This window comes from Oncorhynchus gorbuscha, linkage group LG01, assembly GCF_021184085.1.
Source record: "Oncorhynchus gorbuscha isolate QuinsamMale2020 ecotype Even-year linkage group LG01, OgorEven_v1.0, whole genome shotgun sequence".
In the NCBI taxonomy this organism is placed as follows: Eukaryota; Metazoa; Chordata; class Actinopteri; order Salmoniformes; family Salmonidae; genus Oncorhynchus; species Oncorhynchus gorbuscha.
The window spans coordinates 89,406,467-89,428,395 of NC_060173.1; the positions used below are offsets into that span (position 1 = coordinate 89,406,467).

At 42.8% G+C, this 21,929-nt stretch overlaps 2 protein-coding genes across 4 annotated transcripts in view; both read right to left on the reverse strand.

Moving 5' to 3' along the window:
• Positions 1-7,076, reverse strand: part of LOC124045378 (sushi-repeat-containing protein SRPX-like) — a 38,050-nt gene extending 30,974 nt beyond the window's left edge. The window contains exon 1 of one of the 3 annotated variants that reach the window (XM_046364690.1): positions 7,011-7,076. Coding sequence is in view for 2 of the 3 variants with exons in the window: in XM_046364684.1 (XP_046220640.1) it covers positions 798-873 (76 nt within the window). In the remaining variant the exon portion in view is untranslated. Of the gene's footprint in view, positions 1-797; positions 986-7,010 lie in introns of those variants that run through there. The other 2 variants (XM_046364684.1, XM_046364677.1) reach the window with 2 other exon arrangements.
• Positions 3,166-21,915, reverse strand: LOC124048491 (X-linked retinitis pigmentosa GTPase regulator-like; the record flags this gene model as incomplete). The annotated part of the gene is made up of 18 exons (XM_046369372.1): positions 21,788-21,915; positions 21,327-21,452; positions 20,913-21,011; positions 20,752-20,814; positions 20,491-20,649; positions 20,084-20,233; positions 19,806-19,964; positions 17,623-17,778; positions 17,393-17,517; positions 17,111-17,329; positions 16,655-16,833; positions 16,363-16,553; positions 8,649-8,755; positions 7,011-7,076; positions 6,408-6,705; positions 4,666-5,273; positions 3,357-4,056; positions 3,166-3,281 (listed from the first exon to the last, which is right to left on the reverse strand). Coding segments are annotated over exons 1-18 (3,552 nt in total), but the record flags the coding sequence as incomplete, so codon positions are not given.
• Between the last annotated feature and the right edge of the window lie 14 nt (positions 21,916-21,929).

A 21,929-nucleotide genomic window follows, 5' to 3' on the forward strand; every position in this document is an offset into this window, starting at 1 on the left:
CGGTGACGGCTCCGACATCCCGGAGCTATGGGCTCTGATTGCAGAGCACGGAGCTCCAATGCCGGTCACACTGGGGTGGACTGTAGTCTGGAAATATTTACTGGAGACGTGGAATTATCTAGGCTATTGACAATTTCGATGTGATTCGCCACTCTGTTGACTGAAATCATAGACCATTGGCTAGGTAAAGATTAGTTACATTTTGGCACGTTTAACGTACATATCCCCTTGTTAAAAGAATGTACAACTGTTAAACTCATTACCCACTGGACACATTGGTTGAATCAATGTTGTTTCCACTACATTTCAATGAAATTACGTTGAACCAACGTGGAATAGCTGCGTTGAATTGACGTCTGTGCCCAGTGGGATAGCGCCCTTACTTTGCATGGCAAAATAACTTGAACAAAGGACTTAATTAATAAATGTTTTTTTACAGGCTATAGCACGAAGGTAAGCTAAGGCACCATCTACATAATGCTGGCTTTAGTGTCTCTCATGAATTCTGCGGGAGACGTCCCCCAGATGCGCACTGCATTCCCCCTTTTACCCTAGCCTCAACCCCTCCACGTAAACATAAAATGTGGCTCTAAAAAAGTAGCGGTGGGATATAGGCTAACCGATAATGAATACGTAATAACAGAACAAATTGCAACAACCACTAACTATGTTATGCAAATATCTAAAAACGTTACATTTGAGAAATGTAAATTAAATGGACGGTGTCAATTTGGACACTAGTGGGTTAACTAAATCCCTCTGATCCGCGGGATGGATAAATATTTGCAATTCCTTACCTTCATACGCTAAACTGAAGAAGAGCTGGACAAACACGAACAGGGACACTACCAGCCAGGTGTCCATATTCAACATCTTTGTAAAGTACAGGAAAACTTCCAAGGCATTCCAACTTTCCAAAGACCCGCCTCCTGCTCCAGAAACACGAGAGGATACTCCACCAGGATCCTAATCGAATCTGGCCTGAGCCACGGCGCGCGCGTCACAGCTAAGTGCAGCAACACTGAACTAAACACTGCAAACAACTCTAACAAATTATAGTAGACATTTTAACCTGCAACAAAAGGACTTTGTTTTCATACAATAGCTTACGCATTTAGGTCTAGTTGCCACTTGCCAAGGCTGCTGGGGAAATACATTCCCCAATAAAAAAATCTAAAAGCACAACCAAATAAAGGCATCTGAAACACCAAAGTGATACATCATTGCTGGACACACACACACACAATTCAGTCCCATTCACAATCCTATTTACCCTAACCCCAACCTATACTCTTACCCTAGCTCCTAACCCCCCAAACGAACCTAGATCCTAACACTAATTCTAACCTTAACCCTAAACCCTCTAGAAATAGTATTTGACCTCATGGGAACTAACAAAATGTCCCCAGTTAGTCAAATCTTGTTTGTTTACTATTATTTTGGTCCCCACAAGTATAGTTAAACATGTCCATTCACATCCACACACACAGAAAGAGATCTCACACAGACACTCGCACATGAGTGGTGAGAGAAAGTATACAGCTGATGAAAGACTCTCCACCACCACACACACACACACATGCGCACTCACACACAGTTTTGACTGCCTGCCTGCCAGTTCTCCTCTCTGGTCTCTTTAGGGGCGAGTCTCCACATGAAGGTGTTAAGGTGCTCCTTGTCTTCACAGGAAACATGAGAGAGTAGTGTGAGTCAAACATAGCTTCTGTGCAGTAGCCTCTCAGGAACTATAATAACAATAACACCAAAACAGACTGAACTAGGCTGAAACACAAACTGCATGTGTGCGCGTGACTGTGCACGTGTTTGTTTCTCCTACATGTACTGCAGAAATTGATGTTTTAGATTCTAGAAGTGGATCCCATGTCTTCTGCTGGCTCCAAGTGCCCTTCCAGACAGTCATAGTACATTAATCTATAATTACAGTAAACTGAACTCTAGGGGTTAATGATACCCTATACCTAGGGGATAGAGACAGAACAATCATCTTTAACTATGTCTACTATATCTACTAGAGAAACAGTCTTTGCTCCTGACAGTCCTGTGAAATTCTCAATTTCTCTTTATTTAATACAAATATCTGTATATTACAATTCAGTACAGTATAGTGCATGAGTACACTCAGTTTAGTACCTTACAGTACAGTGGGCATATTGTGTAAATTGTATGCAGATATTGATTAAATTCAAGGAGTTTACGTAGGGTCGTGCTGTATATTGAGCACCTGGCTTAGTTTTCTGAGGTCCAGACCCATTCCAGCTGTTATTAACAGTCAGGTTATGGGTTCTGACCCAAATAAAATTGGGAACCATTGATGTCCAGTATATTTCACTTCAGCTCCAGGTACTGGGGTAAGACATTGTTCCAGAACTGTTGGGAATCTTGGGTTCCATTAGCCTGTTTTCCCCCTGTGGTCCTCAGCTTGGTGCGGGCTGGTGGTTTGGGTTTCTCCATTGGAGGCTCTTCCTTCCCTTTCCTGCTGGGGGGAGCTGCTTTAGGTGGTACGCTCTGTGACCCTTTCTTTATCCCTTTCTGTGATTTTCTCTCTTCTTCTTCCTCCCCCTCTTCTTCTTCCTCTCCCTCTTCTTCTTCCTCTCCCTCCTCTTCCTCTCCTTTACTATCTTCCTCCCCCTCTTCTTCTTCTTCTCCCTCCTCTTCCTCTCCTTTACCATCTTTCTCCTCCTTTTCTTTCTCCTCTTCCTCTTCTTCTCCTTCCCCTTCCTCCTCTCCCGCTCCCGTTTCCTCCTCATCCATCTCCCCTTTCTGTTCACATGTGCCCTCTTCTTCCTCCTCTTGTTCTACCTCCCCATCACTTGTCTTATTTTCTTTCCCTTCTTTTTTACCTCCCCCCTTCTCCTCCCCCTCCCTGTTTTTTCCCTTCTCTTCCTCCTCTTGCCACTCCCTTTCCTCTTTTGGTTTATTTGCTTCCTCATCTCTCTCTTCATGCACTCCTCTTTCCTCTTTCTCCTCTTCCTGTTTTTCACCATCCCCCTTTTCACTCTCATCCTCTGCCTTCTCCTCATTATTCTCTTCTCTTTCTTTCATATCCTCATCCTTTCCTTCTCCTTGATCTTCTCTATTCTTAATTTCCTCTTCTTCTTCCTCCTCCCCTTCACCCTCTTCCTTTCCTTCATCCTCCCCCTCTCCTTGCTGTTTTTCTTCTTCCTCCTCCTCTCCTTCCTTTTCTCCTTCTGCTTCTTTGTCTCCCTCTTCTTCTTCTTCCTCCTCCTCTTCCTCACCTTTTCCACCTTCAACCTCTTCCTCTCCCCTGGCTTCTTTCTCATCATCTTCTCGTCCCTCCTCACCCTCTTCAACTTCGTTGTTCTCATCCTTTTCACCCTCACCCTCAAGTGCTTCCCCCTCTCCTGCATCATCCTCACCTTCTCCACTTTCTTCATCCTTTCCCTCGTCATCTTCTTCCTCCCCCTCCTCCTCACTTACGCCTGCCTCCTCCTCTCCCTCCTCATTTTCTTTATTTTCACTACCTTCCTTATCCTCTCCCTCTCCTTCCTCCTCTGCTCCACTCTCTTCCTCTTCTTGGTTCTCTCCTTCCTCCTCTGCTCCACTCTCTTCCGCTTCTTGGTTCTCTCCTTCCTCCTCTGCTCCACTCTCTTCCTCTTCTTGGTTCTTTCCTTCCTCCTCTGTTCCACTCTCTTCCTCTTCTTGGTGCTCTCCTTCATCCTCTGCTCCACTCTCTTCATCTTCTTGGTTCTCTCCTTCCTCCTCTGCTCCACTCTCTTCCTCTTCTTGGTTCTCTCCTTCCTCCTCTGCTCCACTCTCTTCCTCTTCTTGGTTCTCTCCTTCCTCCTCTGCTCCACTCTCTTCCTCTTCTTGGTTCTCTCCTTCCTCCTCTGCTCCACTCTCTTCCTCTTCTTGGTTCTCTCCTTCCTCCTCTGCTCCACTCTCTTCGTCTTCTTGGTTCTCTCCTTCCTCCTCTGCTCCACTCTCTTCCTCTTCTTGGTTCTCTCCTTCCTCCTCTGCTCCACTCTCTTCCTCTTCTTGGTTCTCTCCTTCCTCCTCTGCTCCACTCTCTTCCTCTTCTTGGTTCTCTCCTTCCTCATCTGCTCCACTCTCTTCCTCTTCTTGGTTCTCTCCTTCCTCCTCTGCTCCACTCTCTTCCTCTTCTTGGTTCTCTCCTTCCTCCTCTGCTCCACTCTCTTCCTCTTCTTGGTTCTCTCCTTCCTCCTCTGCTGACTCCGTGGCTTTACTTTCTGCTTTTTCTGCTTGTTTATCTTCATTCTCTTCTGCTGATACCTCACTCTTGCGCTCAGCCTCACTTCCTGATTCATCACCACTCTCCTCCTTTTCATACTCACTCGAATTGCTCTCCTCCTCTTCCTCTTTATCCCCACTCTCTTCATCACTGGACTCTTCTTCACTCATCTTCTCCTCTCCACTTGTCCCAGAATTACTTTCGCCCTCTTCTCCTTCCCCCTCACTCTGTGCACTCGTCTCCTCTCCCTCCTCCACTAGGCTTGCCTCAGAATCACTCTCTTTGCTCTCCTCCCCATCACTTGTCCCCTCACCATCACTCTTCTCCTCCCCCTTTATAGTCGCATCACTATCACTCTTCTCTCCCTGTTCCCACTCTCCTGTCCCCTCACTCTCACACCTCTCGTCTTCCTCCTCCCCCTCTCCTGTCCCCACACTATCACTCGTTTCTTCTTCTTCCGCCTCCGCATCCTCTTCACTCTTCTCTTCTTCCACGCCCTCGCTGTCTTCACTCTTTTCTTCTTCCACGCCCTCCCTCTCTTCGCTGTCTTCACTCTTTTCTTCTGCCTCTCCGCCCTCGCTGTCTTCACTCTTTTCTTCTGCCTCTGCGCCCTCACTGTCTTCACTCTTTTCTTCTGCCTCTCCGCCCTCTTTATCTTCATCATCCTCAGCTCCCGAACTTTGACTACTAGAGTTCTCATCATAATCAACCTTGGCCTGACCCCCTGACCTCTCACTAGCAGCCTCTGTGGTTTCTGGGTCCTTCTCAATAATCCTGCTCCCCACTTCCTGATCAGAGTTCCTGAGGGTGCCGATGCGGGCGTCATTCCTCTTGCTTTGCTCAGCTGTGCTTGGATCTGATGTTGAAGAAGAGGGTGATGTGGAGGAAGGCTGGGTGATGTCGCTCTGTTTGGTGAACCTCTCTACCCGGCTGGACCGCCGAGGAGGGATAGAAGTGTCTGTGTCACTCTCCGACGGAATCCCCCTCACGCTCGTCACCGCCTCACTCAGGAACCCCATGGCTGTCCCCGCCATCCCCACATCTGGAAGGAGAGAGGCTGCATCGCTGAGAAATCCTCCCCAGCTAGGCTTCCCCTTCTGGGATTCATCAAAGGCATCTTCCCCTGGGACCTCCACTCTATCCCTAACCTGACAGACAACCAGTGACTTTGTTGACTTCTTATCTCCAGCATTTTGAGGTAGTGCATCTGATAATGAGAGTGATGTGACTGGTGATTTGGCCTTTGAGGTAGGTTCTACTAAGACTGCTTGGCTGGAAACCTCTGTCGGCTTGCTTTTCAGTTTCACTGGGGCTCCCTCTATCTCAGTTAGTTTCGCTTCAACATCTTTTGGTTTGGGCACATTTTTTGTTTTGGTGGGTGCACTTTCTTTTTCTTTGCCTTTATCTTTAACTGCCATTTTGTTCCCCACTATTGTCCCTGACTCGTTGAAAGTAATAGACTCTTCCATCTTCTCTTCATTCACCTCTTTTGCCTTCTTTTTTCCTTTTATTGGAGTGCCTTTACATTCAGATGGTTTGTTATCATCTACAATCTTCTTGGGAATGCTCTTTACTTTCAAAGGAATGGTTTCAGCAGTAGCCTTAATTGGAGTTGTTTCCATTTCCACAGGTTTACCTTTAACTTTGACTGGAGGGGACATGATCTCTTGAAGTGGTTTATTTTGAACTTCAATTGTTTTAGTATATTCCTCTGCAATTTTAGATTTCTTGTCTTTGAAAGCCTCTTTACCTTGAACTTTTACAGGGCCTTTAACTTTAACTTTCATCTCTGTACCTTTATTCATCTCAGACAGCTTACTTTGACCATGTTTTGGAGTGCTGGGTTTAGATTCAGACAGTTTGTTTTGACCATGTTTTGGAGTGCTGGGTTTAGATTCAGACAGTTTGTTTTGACCATGTTTTGGAGTGCTGGGTTTAGATTCAGACAGTTTATTTTGACCATGTTTTGGAGTGCTGGGTTTAGATTCAGACAGTTTGTTTTGACCATGTTTTGGAGTGCTGGGTTTAGATTCAGACAGTTTGTTTTGACCATGTTTTGGAGTGCTGGGTTTAGACACAGATATCTGGATCTGGCTGTGTGTAGGAGTGCTAGGTTTCGATACGGATAACTTGCTTTGTTTCTTTGCTGGTGAAATTGGTTTAGACCCTGCTTTACCTGTGCTTTGCAGATTACTACCTGTCAGTTTACTGGTGTTCACTTTGATGCCAGAATTTTCTGCTGTCAAGGCAATGTTTTCCTTGCCGCTGGCTGGGGTCTGAGGGTTCATTAAGCATTTGGGGCTCTTTGGGGGTGTGCCCTCTGCCTTTAATGAACTCAAGCTGGAGCCTCTCAGAAGCTCGGTAGGAAGGGCCTTATGGGAAAGTAGCTGTGGCTTCCTGTTGGCCGGGGCTTGTTCAACCTCCATTTCTGCCTCCTTAACAGCTCTCCTCAGAGCCCGACCCTTTTTATGTCCCTGGAGCGATAGAGAAAGAGTAAAGGAGACAGAAAGAGAAAGACAGAGAAAGTTGTAAAGAGAAATAAAATAAATAAAAGTAAGAGAGCAAAGGAAGAATTAGATGAAAACAGGATAAGGTTTTGCAAAAAAGAGAGAATATTCAAAGAGTAGAGAAAAAGAGAGAAGGATTTGAAACATAACGAGGAGCCAGTAAATTGTAAAGCAGAATAAAGTAGCTAAAGGTAGAGTAAAGGAGAAAAGGAGAAAGACTTGTAGATGGCAGTCCTTATTTCCTCTCCCTTCCAGGAAATACAATAACATACCTTATCCTTCTGTTCTGCAGATGTAGTCCCAGTCTCATCGCCAAAATCTCCCCCTGATGGTAATGCCTGCCTCAAAGAGAACGGGACACAAGTCTCACAACCAAACTCAACATCTCATTGAACTATATAGTGATACGGCAATACTTACATAGAAGTTCTTACAATGAAACCACTATAAAGGGTTACAACACAAAAGCTATAATCTTCTTTCCATCAGGAATGTAAACAAAGTGTGTGTAATCAGCTTTCCTGCAGGCAAGCATGAGCCTACAAACCACATAACTAGAGGCCGGTAGGAAGAACTAAGATGCATGGCGATTCAATCCCTCTATTTTTTCCCCCATCTCCGCTGGAAATAAATTATAATCTAAGATAATGAGAGGGTGCTCATTGCCAAGGCAACCTTTATTAGAAGATTTTCCAAACAATTAATTAACATATGCACCTTCATCAACGTGTGCCAAACTCATATATCTCATAACTTCTCATATACTACACCTCAGAGGCTCTCATGGACTAGATAAAACCTGTACAGTATACACTCAGGCTCATAGCACACAAGACACTAATGGCTCTGTGTAAAGAATGACCTCAGATGCATGGGAGAGGAAGCACACCGAAAAGAAAAGCCTGGTCTTCCCAATTCCATGTTTTCTCTAGCTGCTCTCTCTCCTCCACGTCTGTTGTTCACAGTGCTGGATGTCATTGTGTGCTGCAACATGCATGGTCTGATGAAGACTGTGATGAAGATATTGTTGGTAAAAACATTGTGCTTGTATCACTAAAAGCATCCAGCTTCTGTGGCAGTGTTTGGCTGTGTGTAGCTAAATACGCTTCTCATCTGAAGACAGGAGACTCCCTCACAGTCTCCCTCAGCAGGAGTCATGGAAACATGGACGTGAAGTGTGTCGTCATCCCAGCCAAATCAATGGATTAGCTACACCAAGGAGGTGCTGTATGTGTGTGTATGTATGTGTATACTTGTTCTGTGTGTGTATGGTGATGGGAGGGATGGTGGCAGGGACATGGGTTAAGCTCAAACACATTTGTTTATTGGCAGGAGCCATCTGTAGCACTGAAGCTGCCTTGAGGAGACTTATGACATATTTTCTTGGAAAAGCAAATGAGTGTGAGGCAGATACAGAAACAGATGGAGAGATTCCAAAACAAGTACAATTAAATTGAGTGGTTTTGGGTCCCCCCCCCCCCCCCAGTGTTCCACCAAATGGAAAATGCCCCCTATCTCACTCACTCAAGTCTAACTAACAACCCCAAATAAATACAAAGACCCCATGTTAAATCAACCCCCATAAACACACACACACACACACACACACACACACACACACACACACACACACACACACACGAGTGCGCTGAGCTATGCACATTTTCCTGGAATACTCAAAGACTGCCTGCAAACACTGTTTCCTGCCTTGGAGCACCCAGGCCACAGACCAAAGTAAAGGACAACAGAAAACCCAGACAAACGTAGAGGGGAACAGAGACCATTATGGTCCCAGGCCAAAGACATGGAGCCCACATACTGTACCTCAGAAGAAAGCAAGACAGCATACCTATCTACACATAACGCATGCTACAAATGGTAATATTCTATAATAAAACCACTGTACTCACCAGGTCTGGCAACATGTCTTTATTGTCCTCTCCATCCATGTTCTTCTTCAAATTCTCAATGAGAATCCGGCTGTCAGTTGCTTCTATCACAGTGTCCTTGGTCCTCTCTGTAAATACAGATACTGAGAACATGGCTGCACTGGGATAGGTCCAGACTTGGGTTCAAATACTATTTCAAAAATCTCAATTACTTTCACATACATTCAATGTAAGAATTCAGATATACAGTACCAGTCAAAAGTTTAGACACACCTACTCAATGGTTTTTCTTTATTTTTACTATGTTCTACATTGTAGAATAATAGTGAAGACATCAAAACTATCAAATAACACAGATGGAATCATGTAGTAACAAAAAAGTGTTAAACAAATCAAAATATATTTTAGATTCTTCAAAGTAGCAACCCTTTGCCTTGATGACAGCATTGCACACTCTTGGCATTCAGGAGGTAGTCACCTGGAATGCATTTCTATTAACAGGTGTGCCTTGTTAAATGTTAATTTGTGGAATTTCATTCCATCTCAATGTGATTGATCCAATCAGTTGTGTTGTGACAAGGTAGGGGTAGTATACAGAAGATATCGCTATTTGTTAAAAGACCAAGTACATATTATGGCAAGAACAGCTCAAATACGCAAAGAGAAACGACAGTCCATCATTACATTAAGACAGGATGACAAATCAGAGCAAGATTACTGAATGTAAGTACATTATTTACCTTCAGAGGTGAATATATCAAACCAGTTGCCATGATAAGTGTTTTGTTGTTGTGTACTCTCCTCAAACAATAGCATGGTCTTTTTTCACTCTTATAGCTACTGTAAATTGGACAACGCAGTTAGATTAACAAGAAGTTAAGCTTTCTGCCCACATAAGACATGTCTACTGTCCTGGAAAGTTGGCTGCTATTTACACTGTCATTCTAGTCACATTAGCGCATGTTAACAACAACCGTTCCAGTTTAGGGACACAAACTCTAAACAAACTGTTCAGAGGAGACTGCGTGAATCAGGTCCTCGTGGTCAAATTGCTGCAAAGAATCCATTACTAAAGGACACCAATAATAAGAAGAGACTTGCTTGGGCCAAGAAACACGAGCAATGGACATTAGACTGGTGGAAATCTGTCCTTTGGTGTGATGAGTCCAAATTTGAGATTTTTGGTTCCCACTACCGTGTCTTTGTGAGACGCAGAGTATGTGAACGCTAGGATCTCTGCATGTGTGGTTCCCACCGTGTAGCATGGAGGAGGAGGAGGTGTGAAATTGTGGGTGTGTTTCGCTGGTGACACTGTCTGTGATTTATTTAGAATTCAAGGCACACTTAACCAGCATGGCACCACAGCATTCTGCAGCGATACGCCATCCCATCTGGTTTGCGCTTAGTGCGACTATCATTTGTTTTTCAACAGGACAATGACCCAAAAACATACCTCCAGGCTGGGTTAGGGCCATTTGACCAAGAAGGAGAGTAATGGAGTGCTGCATCAGATGACCTGGCCTCCACAACCATCTGACCTCAACCCAATTGAGATGGTTTGGGATGAGTTGGACTGCAGAGTGAAAGAAAATCAGCCAACAGGTGCTCAGGTAATGTGGCAACGCCTTCAAGACAGTTGGAAAAGCATTCCTCATGAAGCTGGTTGACAGAATGCCAAGAGTGTGCAAAGCTGTCATCAAGGCAAAGTGGCTACTTTGAAGAATCTAAAATGTAGAACATATTTGGATTTGTTTAACACTTTTTTGGTTATTAGATGATTCCATATGTGTAATTTCACAGTTTTGATGTCTTCACTATTATTCTACAATGTACAAAATAGTAAAAATAAAGAAAAACCCTTGAATGAGTAGGTTTGTCCAAACTTTTGACTGGTACTGTATACATACATAAACATACAATATATATGTACCAGTCCAAAGAAGGTGTGTCCAAACTTACATATAAAGTACCAGTCAAACATTTGGGCACACCTACTCAGCCAAATACATTTAAACTCAGTTTTTCACAATTCCTGACATTTAATCCTAATAAAAATTCCCTGTCTTAGGTCAGTTAGGATCACCACTTTATTTCAAGGAATGTGAAATGTCAGAATAATAGTAGAGATAATGATTTATTTCAGCTTTAATTTCTTTCATCACATTCCCATTTGGGTCAGAACTTTACATGAACTCAATTAATATTTAGCAGCATTGCCTTTAAATTGTTAATCTTCGGGCGAAACATTTTGGGTGGCCTTCCACAAGCTTCACACAATAAGTTGGGTGAATTTTAGCACGTTCCTCCTGACAGAGCTGGTGTAACTGAGTCAGGTTTGTAGGGCTCCTTGCTCGCACACGCTTTTTCAGTTCTGCCCACAAATATTCTATAGGATTGAGGTCAGGGCTTTGTGATGGCCACTCCAATACCTTTACTTTGTTGTCTTAAAGACATTTTGCCACAACTTTGAAAGTATGCTTGTCCATTTGGAAGACCCATTTGCGACCAAGCTGCTTTTAAGTTCCTGACTGATGTCTTGAGATGTTGCTTCAATATATCCATGTAATTTTCCTTGCTAATAAAGCCATCTATTTTGTGAAGTGCATCAGTCCCTCCTGCAGCAAAGCACCTCCACAACATGATGCTGCCACCCCGTGCTTCACGGTTGGGATGGCATTCTTCGGCTTGCAAGCCCCCCCATTTTTTCCTCCAAACATAACGATGGTCATTATGGCCAAACAGTTCTATTTTTGTTTCATCAGACCAGAGGACATTTCTCCAAAAAGTACAATCTACATCCCCATGTGCAGTTGCAAACCGTAGTCTGGCTTTTTAATGGCGGTTTTGGAGCAGTGGCTTCTTCCTTGCTGAGCGACCTTTCAGGTTATGTCGATATAGGACTAATTTTACTGTGGATATAGATACTTTTGTACCTGTTTCCTCCAGAAGCTTCACAAGGTCCTTTGCTGTTGTTCTGGGATTGATTTGCACTTTTCACACCAAAGTACATTCATCTCTAGGAGACAGAATGCATCTCCTTCCTGAGCGGTATGATGGCTGCGTGGTCCCATGGTGTTTATACTTGTGTAATATTGTTTGTACAGATGAACGTGGTACCTTCAGGCGTTTGGAAATAGCTCCCAAGGATGAACCAGACTTGTGGAGGACTACAATATTTTTCTGAGGTCTTGGCTGATTTCTTTTGATTTTCCCATGATGTCGAGCAACAAGGCATTGAGTTTGAAGGTGGGCCTTGAAATACATCCACAGGTACACCTCCAATTGACTCAAATTATGTCAGTTAGCTCATCAGAAGTGTATGTAAACTTCTGACCCACTGGAATTGTGATACAGTGAATTATAAGTGAAATAATCTCTCTGTAAACAATTGTTGGAAAAAGTACTTGTGTCATGCACAAAGTAGATGTCCTAACTAACTTGCCAAAACTATAGTTTGTTAACAAGAAATTTGTGGAGTGGTTGAAAAACTAATTTGAATGACTCTAACCTAAGTGTATGTAAACTTCTAACTTCAACTGTATATATATATATATATATATATCTTACCGTTAAAAGGTTTGGGGTCACTAAGAAATGTCCTTGTTTTTTGCGTATCTGTAGCATCAGCATGTGTGGGTTTGATTACAGGCTCAAAAAGGCCAGAAACAAAGACTTTCTTCTGAAACTCGTCAGTATATTCTTGTTCTGAGAAATTAAGGCTATTCCATGCGAAAAATTGCCAAGAAACAGCGTACAATGCTGTGTACTACTCCCTTCACAGAACAGCGCAAACGGTCTCTAACCAGAATAGAAAGAGGTGCACAACTGAGCAAGAGGACAAGTACATTAGACTGTCTAGTTTGAGAAACAGGCACCTCACAAGTCCTTAACTGGCAGCTTCATTAAATAGTACTCGCAAAACACCAGTCTCAACGTAAACAGCAAAGAGGCGACTCCGGGATGCTGGCCTTCTAGGCCGATTTGCAAAGAAAAAGTCCTATTTCAGACTGGCCAATTTAAAGAAAAGATTCAGATGGGCAAAATAACACAGACACTGGACAGAAAAAGATTGGAAAAAAAGTAAAATATGTGGAGGAGTGCTTGATGCCATCTGTCAAGCAGGGGGTACTTTGGTGGCAGTAAAAGTGGGAGATTTATACAGGGTAAAAGGGATCTTGAAGAAGGAAGACTATCACTACATTTTGCAACACCAAGTCATACCCTGTGGACGGAGCTTAATTGGAGCCAATTTCCTCCAGGACAATGACCCAAAGCACAGCTCCAAACTATGCAATAACTATTTAGGAAAGAAGCAGTCAGCTGGTATTCTGTCTGTAATGGAGTAGCCAGCACAGTCACTGGATCGCAACCCTATTGAGCTGTTGTGAGAGCAGCTTGACCGTATGGTACGTAAGAAATACCCATCAAGTCAATCCAATTTGTGAGAGGTGCTTCAGGAAGCATGGGGTGAAATCTCTTCAGATTACCTCAAAAAATTGACAACTAGAATGCCAAAGATCTGCAATTGCTGCAAATGGAGGATTATTTGACGAAAGCAAAGGACACAATTACTATTTCAATTAAAAATAATTATTTATAACCTTGTCAATGTCTTGACTATATTTCATGGAAAGCAAGGACATTTCTAAGTGACCCCAAAGTTTTAAATGGTAGTGTGTATGTATGTATGTATGTATGTATGTATATACAGTGACTTGCGAAAGTATTTGGCCCCCTTGAACTTTGCGACCTTTTGCCACATTTCAGGCTTCAAACATAAAGATATAAAACTGTATTTTTTTGTGAAGGATCAACAACAAGTGGGACACAATCATGAAGTGGAACAACATTTGTTGGATATTTCAAACTTTTTTAACAAATCAAAAACTGAAAAATTGGGCGTGCAAAATTAAATAAATGTAATACTTTGTAGCGCCACCTTTTGCTGCGATTACAGCTGTAAGTCGCTTGGGGTATGTCTCTATCAGTTTTGCACATCGAGAGACTGACATTTTTTACCATTCCTCCTTGCAAAACAGCTCGAGCTCAGTGAGGTTGGATGGAGAGCATTTGTGAACAGCAGTTTTCAGTTCTTTCCACAGATTCTCAATTGGATTCAGGTCTGGACTTTGACTTGGCCATTCTAACACCTGGATATGTTTATTTTTTAACCATTCCATTGTAGATTTTGCTTAATGTTTTGGATCATTGTCTTGTTGCAAGACAAATCTCCGTCCCAGTCTCAGGTCTTTTGCAGACTCCATCAGGTTTTCTTCCAGAATGGTCCTGTATTTGGCTCCATCTATCTTCTCATCAATTTTAACCATCTTCCCTGTCCCTGCTGAAGAAAAGCAGGCCCAAACCATGATGCTGCCACCACCATGTTTGACAGTGGGGATGGTGTGTTCAGGGTGATGAGCTGTGTTGCTTTTACGCGAAACATAACGTTTTGCATTGTTGCCAAAACGTTCCATTTTGGTTTCATCTGACCAGAGCACCTTCTTCCACGTGTTTGGTGTGTCTCACCAGGTGGCTTGTGGCAAACTTTAAATGACACTTTTTATGGATATCTTTAAGAAATGGCTTTCTTCTTGCCACTCTTCCATAAAGGCCAGATTTGTGCAATATACGACTGATTGTTGTCCTATGGACAGAGTCTCCCACCTCAGCTGTAGATCTCTGCAGTTCATCCAGAGTGATCATGGGCCTCTTGGCTGCATCTCTGATCAGTCTTCTCCTTGTATGAGCTGAAAGTTTAGAGGGACGGCCAGGTCTCGGTAGATTTGCAGTGGTCTGATACTCCTTCCATTTCAATATTATCGCATACACAGTGCTCCTTGGGATGTTTAAAGCTTGGGAAATCGTTTTGTATCCAAATCCGGCTTTAAACTTCTTCACAACAGTATCTCGGACCTGCCTGGTGTGTTCCTTGTTCTTCATGATGCTCTCTGCGCTTTTAACGGACCTCTGAGACTATCACAGTGCAGGTGCATTTATACGGAGACTTGATTACACACAGGTGGATTGTATTTATCATCATTAGTCATTTAGGTCAACATTGGATCATTCAGAGATCCTCACTGAACTTCTGGAGAGAGTTTGCTGCACTGAAAGTAAAGGGGCTGAATAATTTTGCACGCCCAATTTTTCAGTTTTTGATTTGTTATAAAAGTTTGAAATATCCAATAAATGTCGTTCCACTTCATGATTGTGTCCCACTTGTTGTTGATTCTTCACAAAAAATACAGTTTTATATCTTTATGTTTGAAGCCTGAAATGTGGCAAAAGGTTGCAATGTTCAAGGGGGCCGAATACTTTCGCAAGGCACTGTATATATAAATAAAAGCAACAATCAAATATATAAAAGCAACAATTAAAGTCTAGGGGGAGGGATAGGCTAGCCAAAATTTAGTCTTAAAGATGGCTTTACAAGTGGGATGCACCGTTTCGGATGGCTTTACAAGTGGGATGCACCGTTTCGGATGGCTTTACAAGTGGGATGCACCGTTTCGGATGGCTTTACAAGTGGGATGCACTGTTGAGCGCAAACTTTTGACTGGTACTTTATTTTATTTAAAAAATATTATAATGCATTTGGAAATACACTTGGAAAGTATTTGAAAACTAAAATACACTGACTCACTCCAATGCTTTTAACCCAGGTATTTGAAAATACTATTTGAAATAAGTATTTGAACATACTGTTAAATACAATTTGGCAGACTATTTGGTTTTTACAAATAAAAGTCTGTAAAACTTCAATTAATAGCCCAGACATTTATTTGTTTGAATCACTGATCACAACAGCTGTTTATTAGAGAAAGGCTTCTGTTTGAGCCAGGCGTCTACTTCCATAATTAACACAGCGTTTGCTCATTTGCATTGTTAATTGTTGAATTCCAGCATGCACTTCCAGCATTTTAATAAATTTCATGCACGAATGTGTTATCATTTACACATTGTGTCACGTTTTGTCTTAGTATGCCTCTATTCGAAAAATTAAAAAACTTTTCATTGACAGAATAATTATTCTCCTCTTGACTGTGCATTTTTGGCAGTTTTTACTTTCTCCACTAGAATGTGATCGGCCAATTTCTGGGGGTCTGTACTCCCTAGATTGTTGATGGTTTTTGTGCCTGCCAGTTAGTTAGCAGCTCTCATCTGTTAGTAGCCATTGGCTAGCAGTTTCCTACTGCCGATAAAAATCGGATGATTGACCATTTTTTCAAGTCATCACTGAATTATTTTACTTACCAAATTCAAATATTAAACCTTGTAAATGTCATGGTAATTCATGGTTACCTCAAATTTCACATAGACCCTGTATTTATTTGAATTAGGCGTTATTTGCTGAAATGTGTGCAGTTGCCTGGCTATTAAAAGGGATAGGTGGCTATTTGAGACTGCGATTAATTGAAGTTTTATGAGTGATTTGTTTTGGGCTGTGTATTTGAAAATACACAAATACACAGAAAAAGTATTTTAAATACCAGATACTGAAATCCATGTATTTGAACCCAGGTCTGGATAGGTCATAGAATATGGGAAGCAGTTATGCCTGTATACAGCGCCTTATTCAGACCACTTGACTTATTCCACATTACGTTAAAGCCTTATTCTAGAATGGATAAAAATAAAATAAAATCTAAGACAAAAGTATTCAAGGGGTCTGAATACTTTCCGAAGGCACTGTACTGTGGTGAAAAGGAAAGACGGTATTGTAGGATTCAGCTACCTGTCTGTGGTGTGGTGGGACCCTCAGACAGCGTTTTGGGGGATTGGTTGTCATCTGTGGGCTTTACAGAGGAGGGTTTAGGGGACACTGAGGGGGTGGGGATGAGTTTATGTGTGGATTTAAAGGACTGTGGGGGGGGTGAGGTGTTCTTTAGATGCATATTTGGGGGATTTTGATGGGCTGGGCCTCTTCTTAGGGGAGAACTTGGAGGAGAGTGAAGGGCTAGGAGGGTCTGGGAATATGAACTTGGGTGACGGTGTTAATGGGGTTTTGGATCTGGATTTAAGGGAGCGTGAGGGGCTGGGGGGGATCGTTTGAGGAGGGATTGGAGGACAGTGAGGAGGTGCAGGGGTCTTCAGATGGTGTTCTGGAGATGCGGATATTTCTGGACAGGGGCAGGGAGGCGTTGAGGAAGCCTGACAGAGGCGGAAGGTTACGGAACATCTGGCCAAACTGCTCTGGAGAACTCTCCTGAAACACACAACACAGAAAGTAGATAAATCTACTAAATAATGGATACATAAGGGCTAAATTGCTCCCTCAGACCATAATAATAGTATTAAAGAGTAGTTACTTAGACTGGTTCACATAAAGTCGGCTACTACACATGACCATTACTGAGGTGCAGCAATGTGATGCAACACTGGTCACTAGTGAAGGCAACCAAAACACCACAACTCTGTCACCCTTTGTAATCAACACTTCAGATCTCCTTTCAGGAACTGTCAGATGTTTTGGCAGTACTCACCCTCTCCCTGCGGCGGGCCCTAGCAGACAGGGTCCAGAGAGGTGGTGTGGTCTGTGGGTTGGGCATCAAGAAGGAGGGGTCCATCAGGAGCAGCTCGGTGTAGGTCTCCAGAGACTCCAGAATGCTCTCTGTAACATCATCCTCCTCTATCACCACTTCCTCAACCTCTGAGAGTCTGGGCATAGCCAGCACGAGCATGTGAGAGCCGCCACATGCCACCTGAACACACATACACAGTATTAGCAGGTGCACGAACATAGACTCAGACACTACTTGACTTACTGACTGGACACTGTATTTGAGGAAGCGTGGACACAGTGTTGGTCTGAACTGGTTGGTGAAGTTCTCTTCCCCCAGTCCTAGTTTACCCTGGCGACCGTCCCCAAAGGTGTATAGAATCCCACTGTCTGGAGTGAGAGAAATGAGGCCTCAATGGAAAAATGCTCAGGCTTCAAATTTCTGAATAACATCCATTCAACAGTGTATACTAGTAGAATAGTATGGAAGATTGCCTGTGATCACTGCAGTGTGGTTCTCTCCACAGGTTACGTGACTGACTCTGCCATTCCGGAAGTGGTCCAGTGCTTTTGGCAAAGGTACCTCGAACAGGAAGGTCCCATGGCCTAGCTGCCCATGCTGCCCCCGCCCAAATGCGTACACATTGTCCTCTGGAACATGGAGAGGAAGAGAGAGAGGTGTAGAAGAAGATGAGACAGTTACCAGCTAGGAACAGTAGACAGACTATTTTATTTCATTAACAGTACTGTATCTTTAGTTAGTATTAACCCTTTGACACGTACGATCACATATTTGTGATCATTGTTGAGTGGTCCCTGCAGAGTACCTTCGCAAATATGTGATTGGAACAGTGGCAGCAGAACATATGATGCAACAAACGTGTCTAAACAGCATTGTTGTCTGAAAAGCATCTAAACAATGTTTTGTACTGATGATAAATAAAAGGTCTTCACAACTTAATTCCTCAATTTCACTTTTTATTGTAAAAGATAAATGCAAACTTCATCATCCAAACATCACACAGAACACATCCAAACTCATTCCATAAAACAGTCTAAATAACAGGTTGTGCTGACAAAAAAATTAACATAAGTTAGCGACCTAACAACTAAACTTGTTTACAATATACCACATATCTGGTGAGCAGAAGGGAGAAATGTAATATTGTTTAGAAAATAGATGCGTGTGAGCTAAACTAACAGCAGCTAAATTCTTTATGCTGGCAGCCAGGTTTGTTTATGCTTGACAAGCGAAAACTCCCTAATCCCAGAATGCTTTGATGTACTTTTCACAATGTATACAATAACCAGAACACATGAATTTACCGTTTTTGACAAATCACAAAGCAATTAAAATGTTCTCACCTCACAGATCATTACCCCAAATACAAGCCTACTGCCTAGCCTAACCATAGTGCGAAAGCTAAACAGGGATGAAACCGTTTGTTGGGGGGGGTTAATTTCATTTGTGGGGAGTTTTCAAGTCTATGGGCGGAAGAAATGGGGGAAGGTATTGTGGGGGGATATCATGCAGGAAATATTACTACGATGGGGGGATTTATCAATAAATGGGGGGCAAATACAGGAGAAGTTTATATGTTAAATAAAAATAAAACCCCTGGAAAGGTCTAAGTTGGCAACCCTGAGATACCATAGTTACAATCTGATGTTCAAACAACTACATCTCACTGACTTCCGCCTTCATTTCGTTCAAGACAACTGGGAACTCGGGAAAAAAAGAGCTCGGACTGGGAAAAATATTTTTGAACAGTCATCCACCTCAGAATTCCAACTCAGGAACTCGGGCCTCTTTCCAACCTAAAGATCACTGACATCATGATTTGACCTCGTATTTTTCAGTTCCCAGTTGTCTTCAAAGCACCATAAGTCAGTCGAGTGAACTATCCCTTCACCTTGTTTTTTATAGCATATTTGTCTGACATCTTTACGTGACAATCAGAATGCATTGTATGGTGTCAACAAACATGGCACCACAAATAGCTGGAAAATAGCTTAGCATTAGCTCATCATAATCAGTACAACCTTCAAAAAAGTATTTTACACACATCATATGTGTCCATTACAATCTATGCAAGAATCGGAATACAGTAAATACATTATGCTCCATACATACATACGGTATGTTACAGTAGAAATGACAACACAATATACAGAAAATAAGGCACTTACTTGGATAGGAATGCACACATGTCCAAAGTTATTATTTGTAAGGAAAACAACAATGAATACAATGCGGGCGCCAGTCGGAAAATTTGCCAGGGGAAAAAAGTTTGTGCAGGGCCTGTTCTGACTAGAGATGCCTACTTGAGGGAAACACTGGGGAAGTGCTTGGGCTCTTGTCGAAGAGAGAAGTTTGTCCGGCTCAGTAAAGCCTAAAACATAAATTGTCAGCAACAGTGAAATGGGCTAATTCTTATGTGAATTAACGAGGAGACGGAACCGACCTCAATTCATAGCCTATAGATTAGCAGGCAGTGTGCCTTGGTTTGAGGGCAGCATGGGGTTAACTGTCCTATTGCATAACAATCATATTTTGGAACAGTGATGCATTCTGACATCACGCGCATAAAACATCTCACACTGGGGCGACCGTTAGAGATATTTGGAACTCACATGTGTAAAGGTTAATAGTAATAGTATTTCACAGAGGTATTTACTTGTGAGTGCCACTGTGTGCTCCCCTCCACAGGACACTTGGATGACCGGGTCCTGGATGCTTTCCACACGCTGAGGGACTCTGTGATTGGCTAGCTGGTCTGGGAATACACCCAGTCTTCCGCTCCCACTCTCCCCAAACGTGTAGAGGTCCCCATCCACTGGAACAAGCCCAAACCAACAACAATAACGCAGCCGCATTATTATATAACAACAGGATGTGGTATGCATAAGGTTAAGATCCCAATATAAAATAACCATGCACGTGTGAGTGTATTACCTGTGACAAACGCTGAGTGGTGGTATCCACAAGACACCCAGGCCACTGGCTGTCCCACCATCATATCTCTGGGCTCTGAGATGTAGCTCTCTGTGCCAAGACCGATCTGGCCCACAGAGTTATCACCCCACATGAACAGCCTGCCGTCCTCTAACAATACAGCACACAGACTGCATGTGAAAGATCAGAAACACAGACCAGACAGACAGACCAGACACACAGACAGACCGACAGACCGACAGACCGACAGACCGACAGACACACAGACACACAGACACACAGACACACAGACAGACAGACACACAGACAGACAGACAGACAGACAGACAGACAGACAGACAGACAGACAGACAGGACTGCTCTACACTGATGATGCCAGTAAACAACCCATCTGTCGTCATCCTTACCTGTCAGGGCAGCTGAGGTGTTGCAGCCAGCAGCAAGCATTTTGATTGGTGCATGGTCAGAGAAAGGATGAAGCAGGTGGAAGGTGTTTGTGTCGTCACAGTGTCCCAAACCAAGCTGCCCCTCCTGGTTACTGCCAGCACCATAAACACGCCCACTCCCTGACAATCATGGGGGAAAGACTCATAAGTAATGATAACAGCAGATATTCATTCATAACATCCTCTCAAGTAATGCAGAGTAAAATAACATGGTTCTCTTACATGTGCACACTATTGTGTGGTCTCTCCCACATGATGCAAACTTCACTTTTTCAGACTTCAACGCTAAAGGAAAAAACATAGGTTTTAACATTACAAAACGTAGCAAAACTTAGACAAAACATGAGTCAAACATAATCCTAGTACATGATGGACTGACTGACCTTTCACAGCGGTGGGCTTGTTGATGTTGACATTGATCTCTGACCCCAGTCCTAGCTGACCCCAGGTATTACTTCCAAACATGAACAGCCTGCCATGGCCTACAGGTAGGAGAAAAGGCATTACACTTATATTTCATAAACTGATAATAAAACTCTTAATTATACTGTTTTTATGCATTTTTTTGTAAAAATATTATTTTTTTATTTGAATGCCTAAATACTACACGTCTTGAAGTATAAAACATTTTGTTCATTGCAATAACTAATTACAGGTTCAATATAGCATCAATAAACTGTTAATAACTATTTACAATAACTTAGTCATTTTATAAACAACAGACAGATCATTTATGGTTTTATACAGCATCTCCAAGTCACCCACTCCCATGGGAGAGTTGGCTACAAACTGAGTACCTGTTATGACAGCAGTGTGATCTCCCCCACATGAGATTTCCTCTGGATGGTCATTCTTCAGCCAGAATTTACTGGGCACATTATCAGCAAACTTGCTCTTCCCAAAGGTGAAGACTGCTCCCGTTTCTGTTACGGTAATAAATAAAACAACTACCTTCAGACAGGAGAGAAACTACGACATTTCATTGGGGTTTAGGAATATAACAGGCCTAATATAGCCTACAAGGAAGGTCTGGTTGTACTAAAATGACCCTGATTTCACTAGGCTAACGTTACAGGAGTAAGTAAATCCTAATGCCAAGCGGTAGTCAGCTACCTATTTAAACGTTAAGTCGCAGCAAGCCAGAAATAGCAACAGGTTAGCGAATACTCACCACCACACATTACTGGTGCTACACTATCTAAATAACAGCCATATGCTTAAAAAAATCGAGATACAGACACTTGACAGGCTTTCTTACCAGGTATATCAGCCTCCGTCTGGCCGGTCATCCCTTCCCTGGTTTCAGAACACCTTACAGACGCAGGTGACGTTCCTCGAACGAAATAACCTTCTTCTTTTATGGTCTTATGTCGGTCCGCAAACAATCGTTAGAGATGCAT